We start from the raw sequence: 13,748 nt of genomic DNA, 5'->3' as shown, positions 1-13,748 counted from the left end.
AACATTTTTTTTATCTGAAGATAAAATTTTGTAAGCGAGAATTCCTTCATTGTACGCAGCGAACGAATATCCCGATCTCTCGTAGTAAGACTTTAATATTGACATGAGATCATCATTTCGAGGAAAACTAATATTTTTTCGCCATTTTCATTATTTTTATTAATGATTTTATGTCCTCAATAGGACGCCCGTAAGTCTTTGTGAGAGAGGTGTGAGTTTATTGCGGACAGTCTGAAATGGCGTCGTAAAAACATAGTGATAATGACAATTTTATGTTGTTGTATTCAAAGTTCAGGCGGGACTGACCAGGGTGCGGGCGGGAATTCCACCGGTTTCTCCCGGCCCTGCAAATACTTTGGGCCTCTCAGTGAAGAGTTCTCGGGATCGCCACCGGGTCAGGAACTGCATAACTGCCGACGTTTCGATGGGCTGTGAGTGTCGAGTGAGAATTTTAACTTTCTTCTCGAACGAAATTTAACGTAATTCTCACTCGACACTCATAGCCCTGAGGACGATGACCGAGTCGGACATCAAAACGTCGGCAGTTATGCAGTTCCTGACCCGGTGGCGATCCCGAGAACTCTTCACTTCGTCTTTTCGCCGGGAAAGCACGGAATCTTTCTTCAATTTAGGCCTCTATCTGTATAATGCATTTGTGTTGGCCGTTCCGTGGACCCGAGTATCTTATGATATTCCTGAAATTCTTAGACTATTCCTGAAATTCTATGTATACTAACTTCCGGATAGCATAACTCTTTGTCTCAAGAAAATTACACCAGCACTACTACTACTGGTACTTTGGTACTTGGTCAAGTTCGATCTCAGATCTAGTTGGAGTCCCCACTCTTGGCTCCACGTATGAACATTGTTCCAATCCGATGATAGATTTCAAAGTGAGAGTGATCACTAACTTCGCGATAGATGACAGCGTCGTCGGCAATTTAACGTATTTTACTTTTGATTCGGGAGTATAGGTCATTTATGTTTAGATATGATGAACAAAAGGGGGCCTATTACGCTTCCTATTTGGGCATCTGATGTCACGTTGGTGAACATATCATGATGAAGTACATATCATTGGTTCGAGGCTACTGTCTGCTTGGAAGGTGTCGGTCTTTGTAAAAAGTTTTGAAATTCAAGAATAACAAAAAAATCCCACTGTGGACTGTGATTTACATACGACCATTGTCTATTCACTATCATTGTCACGGTTACTTTGGAGGCACTTGATCTAGAGCAATGAAGTATTTTATTTTATAGGTTCACTCGCTGGCACTTCACTGAGCCTTCGACAGTCAATTGAGGTACGTTTCCCGTGCTAATAATGGTTGAAAGAGGGACGTGGTCGAAACTTAAGGAAATAATTCGTCGCATGGGTCACTCGCTGGCAAGCTTGCGATCTATGTGATAGTTGCAGAGATAGCAGGTAAAATAGGAAATCGTCCAGAATAATATCATGAAATCAAGTAGGTTAATGGGAAATAATTATTTTCTATACGATGATAAAATTCTGCTCGTTACCTCTTCGCAATGAACTAACGACTAAACTTTTTCACCGCGCCGTCCAACAAACACCAATGGCCTGGAGGATTGTCGTACATAAAGACTGAGACATGATCAGGATACAGATAGGGGGCCAAGGGGGCACGCGCCCCCCTTGTGGGGCCGCCTGCATTGCCTAACATTGCAGAACCACAATTTTAATTATTTTTATGTCATAAGATGGCATTACATTGCATATACGTTTAATCAGTTTAAATAATACTTTCATAAAATTTGCATGCGCCTTTTTTTATTACGATAAAAGTAAAGATAGCTCAAGATATATTCCCCCTCCCCCCCTTTCAGTTTTTTCTGTATTTTCCGCTACTGGACATGATGTCACCGAGTTGTGCGGGTTGCGATTTTACAACTTTTGATCGCTAATATCTTGAATCGTGGGTCACGAGTCCAAGTACAGTTTCGCAGAAGGTACTACTTCAATGCACTCGACATTCCTACCAAGTTTCATAAAAATTGCGGCGATGCACTTCGTTAATTTTATTTGTCAGACCACTCTTGAAAATGACGAAAGAATTGCGTTGAAACTGGTCGAGGAAAATAATTTTAAAAATGTAGAGAATTACTGATACCGTCTCTCTGTTACGATGAATTTTCGCAAAGTTAATCCGTGAACAATCGATCTTATTCGAAATGAATGATTATTGAGCTGCTTTACCTTCTTAGAATGTTATTATGTCATCAAACCCGGTTCGTAACAAATCAACCAATTTAGTTGGCCATTTAGTCGTGTATATTTTCTTCCATAGGATAATTCGTGGACGCTCAAATATCTCCGGTGGTGTCTTCAATTGTTATCATGTACTCACTCCAAGCGGTAATCCAGTCCATGTTTACCCGGTCCGTGGCGTGCACAGTGTTACTCTCCCAATATCGCAGCGTCTGGGCAGACGTTCCAGAGGCTTCTGCGAAAGGGCGATCTGTTTTCCTGTCCCACCCCTCCGTTCCCCTCAATTATGCCTCCTTTCCACTCCCCCTACCCCTCCATTTTTAAATTGCCCATCAAGAGGTCAATCATCCGTAAATCTGTTGACGGGCGCCAAGAAAGATTGAGGAAAACATGGAAAATTACGGATTCCTCCGTTTTCGTACCTATAAGATTATCTTTATAAAGAAGACGCACAACACCCGATCGGTCGGTCTAATTTCGTGTCGTAATCGCTGATGCAAACCCTTAAGGTGACTAAAATATTCAAATTTTGTCAAAAACAATCAGTGGATTTGTTTGTGATTTGGTCGTATTAACCGCATTTCGTTATTTAAAAAAAATCAAAAATTTCATATATACTGTATGTTTGCGGCTGCCTACAAAGATCGAGGAAAAAATGAAAAATTACAGGTTCCTTCGTTTTCGTACCCGTGAGATCGAGGACTTCCGAACGATTGGTCCAATTTCGTGTCTTATTGATACCTACTGGTTTAAAAATTTCGCTACATCTACGGAAATCGTTCAAGGTGGCTGAACCAGTAAAATTTTGTTAAACAATCTGTTGTTGTGTTGTCGTATAAACTCTATTTCATTATTTAAAAAAATCAATTCCCATGTACTATCTGTTGGCGGACGCTTTGTAAGATTGATGAAAACATACATAATACAGACTCCTCCGTTTTTTTACATGGCAACTGAATTTATGGTGTAATTTATGGTACACGGCAACTGAATTTACTTTCGTGCCCATGAGATGAAGAAAACGCGCAACTCCCGATCGTTCGATCCAATTTCGTGCCGTACGGCACGTGATAGCTATGAGTTTAAAACTTCTATACCTTTAATCTATTATTCAAGACAACGCTTAAGGTTACAAAAAATTCAAATTTTTACAAAAAAAATCAGTGGATTAATTTAGTAATGCGGACGTATGAACTTTATTTCGTTATTTAAATAATCAAAATTTTCTCATTCTAGAGTTTAAAGAAAAGGTTAGTGAAGAGTTTGATCTGGAGTGTAGCGCTTTACGGTGCAGAAACGTGGACACTTAGGAAGGAGGACGAAAGAAGGCTCGAGGCATTCGAGATGTGGGTGTGGCGAAGAATGGAGAAGGTGAAGTGGACAGAGAGGAGGAGGAACGACGAAGTGCTGGACATGGTGGGTGAGCAGAGGCAGCTTTTAGATGAGATACGGAGGAGACAGAAGATATGGATGGAACGAGTACTTAGAGGGGATGGGATGTGGAAAACAGTGTCAGAGGGAAGAATGTTAGGTAAACGAGGGAGGGGAAGGAAAAGAATAGGATTTTTGGATAGAATGAAAGGTAGTAGGTCTTATTGTGCACTGAAGAGGGATGCGCATGATGTACGGGGAGGCTCCAGGATTCCTTCTCAAGCACTCCATGGATACCTACCTTAATTGGTAGAATACTTTAATATATATATATCCGTTGGTTAAAAAACTAACGGCCAACGCTTGTCTGAAAAATAACAAAAGCAAACACTGAAAATAAAAAAAATCCGGATCCCCTTGTAAGATTGAGGAAAACATAAATAATTACAGATTCATCCGTTTTTTTTACATGAAAACTGAATATATGGTGTAGGTAATTTGTGTTCCAGATATCTATTTCTAAAACTATTTTAACTATAACTCTTAAAACCAAATAAAAATTACTGGAACTTTAATTTTAATTCTAGTCTAAAATCACCGTAGGCACTCACTATTTCTGATAATGATGGTATAAATATTGGTAATTCTGGTCCATTGGTTATTTTTCTTTCTCAGATTTTTTATGATGAATATTTAATTCTTCGTGAAATAAATACAAATTTGGAAATTTAAGCCACAGAATTTCCCTACCCAACTATCATTCTCGTGGCTTTTAGAAGTATTTAGTGGCTGATGTTGCGAGGTAATGCAAAGTTGTAACAGAGGCCTCTATTAGTGGTTTGTTTTAGATGATTCTGAATGACTATATTCTTTCAAGGTTAGTCGGCTCAGGGCTCATCCATAGGTAATCTATCTAAAGAATAGCCTGATTGTAATGGGCTTAGGAGCAGATTTAAGGGTCACAAGGGTCATGACCCTAAAAGTTTTTACTTTATAAGCTTTAATAGCATTTTATCCCTGTAAATGTGCAAAGGGAGTATTAATATTGCACAGCTACAAGCCCAACACGTGAGAGAATTTTAAGTTGTATTAATTGTAGAGCATTGCATTCCCTACCAAGGGCCTACCAAGAATCAAAACTAGGGAGGCAAGCCATGGTTGTTCAAGTTGTAGGTAAGATTAAAGCATGGAAAAGGAGAATGAAATCAACATTTTAAGGAAACTGTCACAGCTCTTTATTTGTTCTTAAAATTATTTGCTTGAAAAAAATATTACATATTTTCCTCTAAGACATTTGCGATTTTTGCTCCTAGGGGGGGCAGTTGCCCACTCCTGCCCCTTGCTGGGTACGCCCATGTTCCCTGCTGTAAAACTGTTAGTATCCCGAGGAGGGTTTTCCATACTCCCGGGCCCCAGGTCATTACTCCCCCTTGAAATTTGATGCCGAATCCGTTCCTGAAAGGTGCTAAGGGCATGAGCGAAATGAATATGTACAGTAGACTGATGCAGTAAGCCATATTCCTTAACTCATCGTGGTTGCAACATGCGCGGCAACTTTAAGAGTTTTCTTATATGAAACTTAAGATATTGGTTGAATGCAGTGGTATAATTATGGTGGATTAGGGGGATAGATCCCTCTAATACCCCCATTCCTTGTTACACCACTGGTTAAGTGAATATGCTTTTTTCTTCTTCCTCCTAACTTACTTTATTCTATCTTTCCTTCCATCTACCAAATTATTTTAATGAAATGTGATTTTAGGCCTGAGTGAAAGATGACATTAGTTTTTGAAGGGGTTTGGAATGATACTGTGCTTATCTTCGCTTCAATGATGTAAACGAAATTAAGTAAGACCACGTTTATAAGATGTCATGAGATACAGTTATCAGTCCCTCAATGTGCTACCAGTCACACTTGGGAGGAGGTCCTTTCTCATTGCTGTTCAGCGTCACACTCTCGCGGTGCCTTCCTGGCGCTAGGCTCCACATACCCTGGTGCAGGGCCGGCCCTAGCAGGTGCGGGGCTAGGGACAAACCTTCAGTGCGGGGCCCTTCACTTAAAATATTAAACTCTATACCCCATCTACAAACTCGAGCATTTTGAATCCCTACCACTCTCTGGCTAAGTATGTGACAAATGCAGTTGCACAATAAAAATAACTGCATTATTATTCCTTTTTCATAATATTATTTTTTGTCTAGCACGGACTTAACAATACAGTAATAGTTCAAATTGCGTATTCAAAACTATCGTATATTTTAATTTTTTTTTCACAAACGGTCGCCCCGGTCGCCTCGCCCTAAGGCCGGCCCTGCCCTGGTGGCATTAACAGAGGTCTCAGGGCAATGACCTCAGTCAGGTGGCTGTCCTTGGTGGTGGCACTTCAAACTAAAGGCTCGGTTCTTATGGCAATTGTTCTGTTCTTACTATTTAGGGAATACAGTTTTCATAGATATTATTTTCTAAGATGCGGCTACTATTTTTATTTATTTTCAGTGTTTGCCTTTTGTTATTATTCAGCTCTATCTCATCCTCAAATGTTGCTAACTATATGTATATGGTGGATAAAAATTGTGTCACGAAATTTTACCCCTATATAGCTGATACCAGTAGGAACCAAAATTACTGCTAAGGTTTAGGTCGAAAACAACCCGTTTTTAAAATACAGGAGCTTTGAGAAAAGCATTCCGATTGACTGTGAGTTTGCCCTGTCGCTGGATGCTCTGGATAACTCATAGTTTTGAATGCTTTGCCTCCTGGAGATTGAAATATATCCAAGGCATCCGGAATCAAGGCAAGCTCGGGGCTTCAGAGTGCTTGGCTCAGACCAGACTAATTGTAAGAGTTAGTAAAACATCAAAATTCAGATTAAGTAGCCAAGATATTGGGAAAACCACTAATATTGTCCGTAAGATTCTGAAGTTTTTTTTTACAAAAATTTTGCTTTTGCAAGGAGTCATATGATTGGCTAAACCCAAGTCAAGAAACCAAATCGATACCTCCACATGGGCACACCCAGCGAGGGGTAGGAGGGGACAGCTGTCCCCCTCCCCCTAGAAGCAAAAATCGCAAATGTCTTAATAGGAAAATAATATTTTTTCAAGCAAACAATTGTAAAAACTAGTAAAGAGCTTCGCGGGATACCGCGTGGGTAAGATTATGTAAGAGTGCCGACGTTTTGGGTACCGACTCGCTACCCATTCTCACAGTTGCTGTAGCCATTCTCATTCCAGTAGCCGTGAGAATGGGTAGTGAATCGGTACCCGAAACGTCGGCGCTCTTACATAATCTTACCCGCATGGTATCCCGAGAAGATTTTTCAAATATTGTTCGCCGGAAAAGAGTTTAAATCATATATATTAAAGAGCTGTTACAGTTTCCTTAAAATGTTGATTTCATTCACCTTTTCCATGCTTAAATCTTACCTACAACTTGAACAACCACAACTTGCTCACCCCCCCCCCCCCCCCAGTTTTGATCCTGGGAACGTCCTTGTACCTCCACTGCACAAACGCTCAACAATCGCCCATAGAATCAAATCTGCACATCTAGTAGCCCTGGTAGTACTAGATGAGTGAATTTGAATTGGTGGGCGATCGCTGAGCATTTTTGCAGTGGAGGTATCGAAATGTTACCATATCTAATGTCAGATCCACTCTCCACCATAGAAGCCCTCTCCTTCACTGCCTCAGCTGTAACATGAACTGTTTCTTCTGCATTAGCAAATTCAGCTAAGGATTCTCTCACTCTTCCCTTCACTTCTTTCCGCTCTTGAACCCCACTGACCTTTTCAGGCAGGGGTGGTCTGGGGTGATTGGGGACCCTTGGCTGTGGCTCATGATGGAGCCCCCCTTTGGGTATCCTCCCTCAGAAAATTTTAGGAAATTGTAGGCCTGGAAATGGATGTTGACGCTATTCTGGCTATTAAAAACTAGATAAAAGTTGTAAAAACTACATAGTAATTTTGACAGAAAAATACAATGAAAAGTGAGAATTTCATAGTTCATAAAATTTAATAATGTATTATTATGGTTCTGCTATCTATTTAGTGATTTTTTTCCTTAAAACTGCACTAAAATGTAAAAGACCTCTAAAATACCTAACCTTTTCAGATAACCTATTACAAAAAGGCATCAGGTTCTCTTTTATCTCCAGACTCCTTTATTTTTTATAAAATCTTTTTGCACTGAGTATTTTGTAAATCAAGCAACTAATGTAAGTGTAGAATTTATAATAGCAAAAAAGACTTAGGTTTGGCTCCTCACGATAGATGTGAAGTAATATGGGGGCCCCCTAACCTTGTTACCCTTGGCGATTGCCAACCTGGCTAGATGGCTCCTGTTTTCAGGACAATTTCATGATGGGTGCCCCAGGTAAGTGTGATTATATAAACTATAGTATCAGCAATTAAATGGTTACAACAATGGTTGTTTTGCCTGCTATGTATTCTATTACGACGAAATATGATGCTCATGGGTTAGTATTAACATAATACATATAATTAAATCATCCTATATCTGCTCTAATGCACACCCTAGATAAATTACCACCAGCCGCCACTGCTGACAGGTATGAAGTTCTGGGAGGAGACTAGTGGAATTGCCTTTGCAAAGAATACAGTGCTCTCTGCAAGTTTCTTTAGAACTTAGGCTGGGCAATACAATCCTAAACTTGGCTGAAATTTGAAAAGAGGAGTTATATACGTTATATGGTAGTTTTTAGTTAATTTTACTGTTTCTTGTGGTTGCTGTTAGTGTGTATCTGGTGCATAAGTGGTGTGTATTTGTGCTTCATTGTAGTTCATATTTTTGAATAATTTCTCTTCAATTTCACAGTTTAGGTGGCATGGAAGGATGAATCATTCCTTTCGGAGACAGTGTTAATCAAATGAGGAAACCAATCACATTCCTGCCCTACCTGACTGTCGCAGATTACAGTGAGCACTCTTCCAGCTGTGTCTGTAAGTATGTGTTATGTATGATTACTATTATAATTGAGGTAAAAAATTATTCTGACTATCGATGAATGGGCCTTAGCAAATATGCAGTGGCAGCGCCTGGGGTGGGCCCGGGTTGACTCTATTTTTATTCAGCCCATCCTCTGGCCCACTAAAATGAGACGGACAAATTTCAGTATCGAAGTCCAAAGTTAAACTTTATTTTATAAAATTAAAATAAATTGTATACAGTTATATAGGCAAATGGAAAAAACCAACCTATTAATTTTCTAAACAATTTTCCATTGTCCATAATTTATTATAATTAATTTATATTTTACAGTGTTTTGCTTTATTCTCTTTGTATATTCTCAGTTGTGCTGATTTTCAAGTGAATATTTAAAGAATGCACTCTATAAATGCCTTGAGGGGTGAGGTATAATTTGTTTCTGTTGTGTGGTATGTCAGGAAAAGGGTGCCATTCATATAAAGTCAATAAGTAAATGTTTTAAAACCATATTTTGTCCTTCACATTCATCCACCTTAACTTGATGTTAGGCTCACCCATTTTATAGTCTGGCCCACTTGTATGACACTTGCTAGAGCCAGTGGCGGCTGGTGGTAATTTATCTAGGGTGTGCATTAGAGCAGATATAGGATGATTTAATTATATTATGTTAATCCTAATCCATGAGCATCATATTTCGTCGTAATAGAATACATAGCAAGCAAAACATATCACTGGTACACTCTACCCTTAAAATTGCATGAACAGAAATAATATTAGCATGTATGAAAATAATTATTCTCAACACACCTTTACAAGTGACGGTAGTTGAAATTCATTCTCTTTTCCTAACACCCTATGAGGAAGTAGTGTAGAAAACGGCTATACAGATGGCTCTGTAGACAGACTAGGATCCTGGGCGCAGGTAGTGTTGGTGGCGGCTACACCACTACACTACCTGCTAGTCAGTCACCAAAAACATGCGCGTGCGCATTCGCATGGTTTTGAGTCTGCTCCCATCGCCCTTTTGAACAGCACATTACCCCGCTTACCTCGTCCCGCCAGAGCTCCCTCAAGCGATCGCACAGACCGAAAATGCGCCCGGGATGATGCCACGGGATCGCACACTTGTAGAGCGGTGAATTCGAAAAGGAGATAGCTGTAGCGTTCGGAGGCTCATGTTTCTTGCATATGCAGACAGTACTTTTATCCTTCGCGTTGCAAAGGAATAGTTTTCTTTTATAATTTATTCATCTTTGGGTGTGCACTTGCTAACATGCATATACGCACGCGCCGCCACTGGCTAGCCACTGCTGAGAATACAGTCCAACATTTCCCCTTCCCAAAAGTGCTTGGAATATGCAATTTTAACACAAACCCTGCATGCTGTCCCGACCTCCAAAATGCACCTCACTACAGGTTTACACCCTCAATCCACCTCTGAAAATCTTTTTGTTTACGACCTTGGTACGCTTGTCGTTTGACTGTTTATTGTTATGTGACTTTAAAAGGACATATCATTCAAGTGTATATCAAGTTATATGACACAGTGACAATATCTTGATCGACTGATCATATTTTGTCTTGTTACCTTACATAAATATTATTTAAAAATACTCATTTTGGATAAATACATACTCCAAGGCCTTAATATTTTGCGTAGAAGGTAAGGCATTGGATAGAAAAAAAGAAAGGAAGAAAATCAATGCGCAAGCCATTGCAGAAATTAGCTCATTAACTCTACAGCATCCAGCATTGCATTTATGCAACTGCATATGCATATGTATCAAAAAGTTGGCTCATAGCATGTTACCAAGATGTATTATTGTGTGAATTCCGGCAGTTCAGAAAGCATGGATAGTTGCCCCCATCATCACAGATGCAGCTAGGAATTAAGGCAAGGGGGGGATTTAGATGGGACCTTATGGGTATACCCACCATGGTAAGCGGGAGGTGCAGAGGCCCTCCCAAGATAAATTTTAAGATAAATGGTTCAAAATGGTGAGTTTTACGGCATTCTGAGGGATATATTGTTAATATTTACAAAATTATCTAAGTAATATTAATCCAATTAAGAGCAATGGTTTAAACTTTAAAATTTCTGAGCTCTGGGGGGGGCGGGGTTTATCCTTTAAAACACTCCCTTGCTGTGCCACTGCCCATCACCATTCCTCTTGGATAGTATTGTACCTGTGTACTGAGAAAAAAAAACACAAGCCATAAAAATATTAAATTAGAGTCAGCTGTTACATAATCTGTAAAATTTTTTAGATAACTGAAAATCCCCATTCCTTAGTTCTGCATAAAAATATATAAACATGGAAATTGACATCTCATCGGCATCAATAGTTGAATGATGCATTTAATTCATTGCCTAAGCTTGCTGCAGCAAGTCCAAAACATGTATGTATGTACTTATGTCGCATGGCAAAATTCATTTCTCAGTTAAGTAAGCAATTTGAGGATGTCTTCTTTCCCTAGGATTTTTTAGTAATACTTCCATCCATCATATTGAGGAAAATAAATACCAAATGCTATATAAAATTTCTCTAATTCCAAGCTTTATTTTGAAATTCACCCCCAGATCTTGCTTTTTGTGATCATTTTGATATGCCTTTTGCTACTTTTGGTGTCATGCTAATTTTTTCTTGGATTCCTATACAATGGCAATGGAAAAGTTTTCATGAAATATATACAAAATTTAAATTTTAAGCCATGGGATTTTCATAACCAACTACCATTTGAGGAGTGGGTATATGGCAACTGATGTCACCAATCTGTCAAGAGGTAATCAAAGGAATACCTATGCCTCTATTAGGGGAAAAATTGTTTTTGCTAATGCTTTAGAAATAGAATAGCTACTCCAAGAACAGTATTAATTTGCAAAGGTTGCCAGAAAAGCAAAATTCTCAAGAATTCTTGAAATAAATCAGGTACGTATGATCTACAAACAATTTTCCAGAATGAGAAACAGATTGTTTAGGAACAAAAATCCAGTGGGATTGAAGACCCAAGATGATTAAGGCATCACCAAAGAGAAACACTAGTGACCATTGAGATTAGACTCAGATAACAAGAGTGCTTTACTTGGATAAGACAGCTTTGAACGTAGGTTTTCGCAGCGAGGGGACATCGTTGCTAACGGCTTCCGGGTGCAGCTGCGTGTTGCGCTTTGTCGTGCAAACTTTCGCGTCCGTTACAGGACGCATCATCAGGCGATGAATGAAATTACGGAATTGGTTGTCAATTAATATATGTACTCGTCCAGCCTCCCCCATCCACCAGAGCAGTGTGGGTGGAGGCAGGGGCGGATCCAGGATTTCATACTGGGAGGGGCACAAGCAAGGCCGTATCCAGGATTTTGTTCAGGGGGGGGCACAAGGATACCTCGTCATACAAAACGAACGAAATGATAATGGGACCGTATTAAAAATCTAGCATATTTTTTAGGGTCTGGGGGGGGCACGTGCCCCCGTGCCCCCCCCCCCTGGATCCGCCTATGGGTGGAGGGCGGCACTGACGTCAGCAGAACTCTCAGCGCTGTCGTTGAGCGGCAAGCATCCTCTTCTTGGTGTCTATTGAATAACCTTGTTGGTAACATATTCGCAGTTTTCTCTTTCGGAAGATTGTTTTCCAGGTCTGGAAAGCTTGCACGACAAAGCGCAACACGCAGCTGCACCCGGAAGATGTTGGATAAGACAACCTTACAAATTAGTGGCGGTCAAGCAGTCTTCTTTATGGCTACTATGCCCACTGAGAGAGAACTCAACTTCTCAGGAGGTCCATTTGTTAATGGGATCATATAGTAAAGGCTGGTGTGCTATGAGACATGAGCCACAAGATATAAGAAAGGTGGTCAATGTCCATTGTTATGGCTTTTGTCAGACCAATCAGAACACATTATATCACAACTGCTATTAGTAGAGTGTTCTTCATTCTTCATTGTTCCATCAAAATACTTTGTCGGTGTTACCAACTCGTGCAGCAAATACATTTTCTCGGTCGGTCAGTTTTTCAGTCTGGCAATGCTTAATTTTTACTTTCTTCAGATTCTCAGCTAATAGCCTTACTGTGGATATTTGGTGATTGGGAGGTGATTTGGGTTAAGCATATTGCTCTGCGATAAGCCCTGCACTGCAGATGATTTGAAAACCGATTAGCATTGCAAAGTGGTGGTAGATAACAGGCTAAATTGGGACAGACTTGGACCTCCAATAGGTACCCACCACACCAGACTCACACTCCTAGGGCCCCTGTGGTCCCTACTCTTGAAAACAGTTTTGGGTGTTTGATCTAATGGCTCGTGAGACCAGGCTTTCAAAATTTTCCTGTGTTGTTGTCCTGATTTTTCATGAAAATACATATCAGCCATACATTTTAAAAGTAAGGTTTAAGTGCCCAAACTGACTTTTACTTGAAGCCAAATTTTTTTTTGGAAAGACAGTCAGAGAGAAACTAGATGTTGTAGTCCTACCTAGAGTTTCTCATTTTCCCTCTTTTTTATAGAATTATTTCTCTACCTGGGTTGGTTTTAGTGATATTATATATTTTATCCAAAATGATGAAGACCTTATGTTAGAGTTTAGCCACAGTTTCTAAATTTAGACATTAAACAAATTTCTTCTGTAATATGAATATATGTACTACATGAAATCAAATGGAAATGGGATAAGCATAACAGTATACATATACAATGACTAGTCCATGTTTGACCGCTTGGCCCAGTATATTGGATTCCCTTACCTACCTACCGCAGCAACTACCAATGCATTGAAAATACCGTATGTGTCTGAATATGGTCCCCCCTTTTTTTCCAAAAATGTCAGTGGTAAAAGTATAGGGGGGGACAATATTCAAACACATTTTTTTAACTTTTCCCGAAACTGAAGCCTCAAAAATAGGTGGGGGGGACTATATTCAGAGGGGGACTATATTCGGAGAAATACGGTGTGTAATATAAATAATAATAAATATGTAATACAAATTAGTAACCTTGGAAATTCAAGCAAAATTACCAGACAAATATATCATTCAAGGCAATTTTGGAATCAAGACTCTCAAGTTCTTTATCTTGTGAAATTCTTTTGTTGAGAGATAAAAAATCTAAGCATATAGGAAAGAAGATGGAAATAGCAATAATCATAAGATTATGAAATTTTAACCTTCTGTCAGGTGCAATGGATCACACAGGTACGGCATGGGT

At 39.5% G+C, this 13,748-nt stretch overlaps 1 protein-coding gene across 1 annotated transcript in view; it reads right to left on the bottom strand.

Annotated features, from left to right (window-relative positions):
* The window catches only part of LOC124168186 (cytochrome P450 4c3-like), a 58,395-nt gene extending 55,942 nt beyond the window's left edge, over positions 1–2,453 (bottom strand). The window contains exon 1 of the mRNA XM_046546317.1: positions 2,370–2,453. Within this exon, the coding sequence (XP_046402273.1) occupies positions 2,370–2,391 (22 nt within the window). The 5' untranslated portion in view covers positions 2,392–2,453. The remainder of the gene's footprint in view (positions 1–2,369) is intronic.
* Between the last annotated feature and the right edge of the window lie 11,295 nt (positions 2,454–13,748).

Source organism: Ischnura elegans, chromosome 11 (genome assembly GCF_921293095.1).
Source record: "Ischnura elegans chromosome 11, ioIscEleg1.1, whole genome shotgun sequence".
Taxonomy (NCBI): Eukaryota; Metazoa; Arthropoda; class Insecta; order Odonata; family Coenagrionidae; genus Ischnura; species Ischnura elegans.
This window is presented reverse-complemented; position numbering and strand designations above follow the sequence as displayed.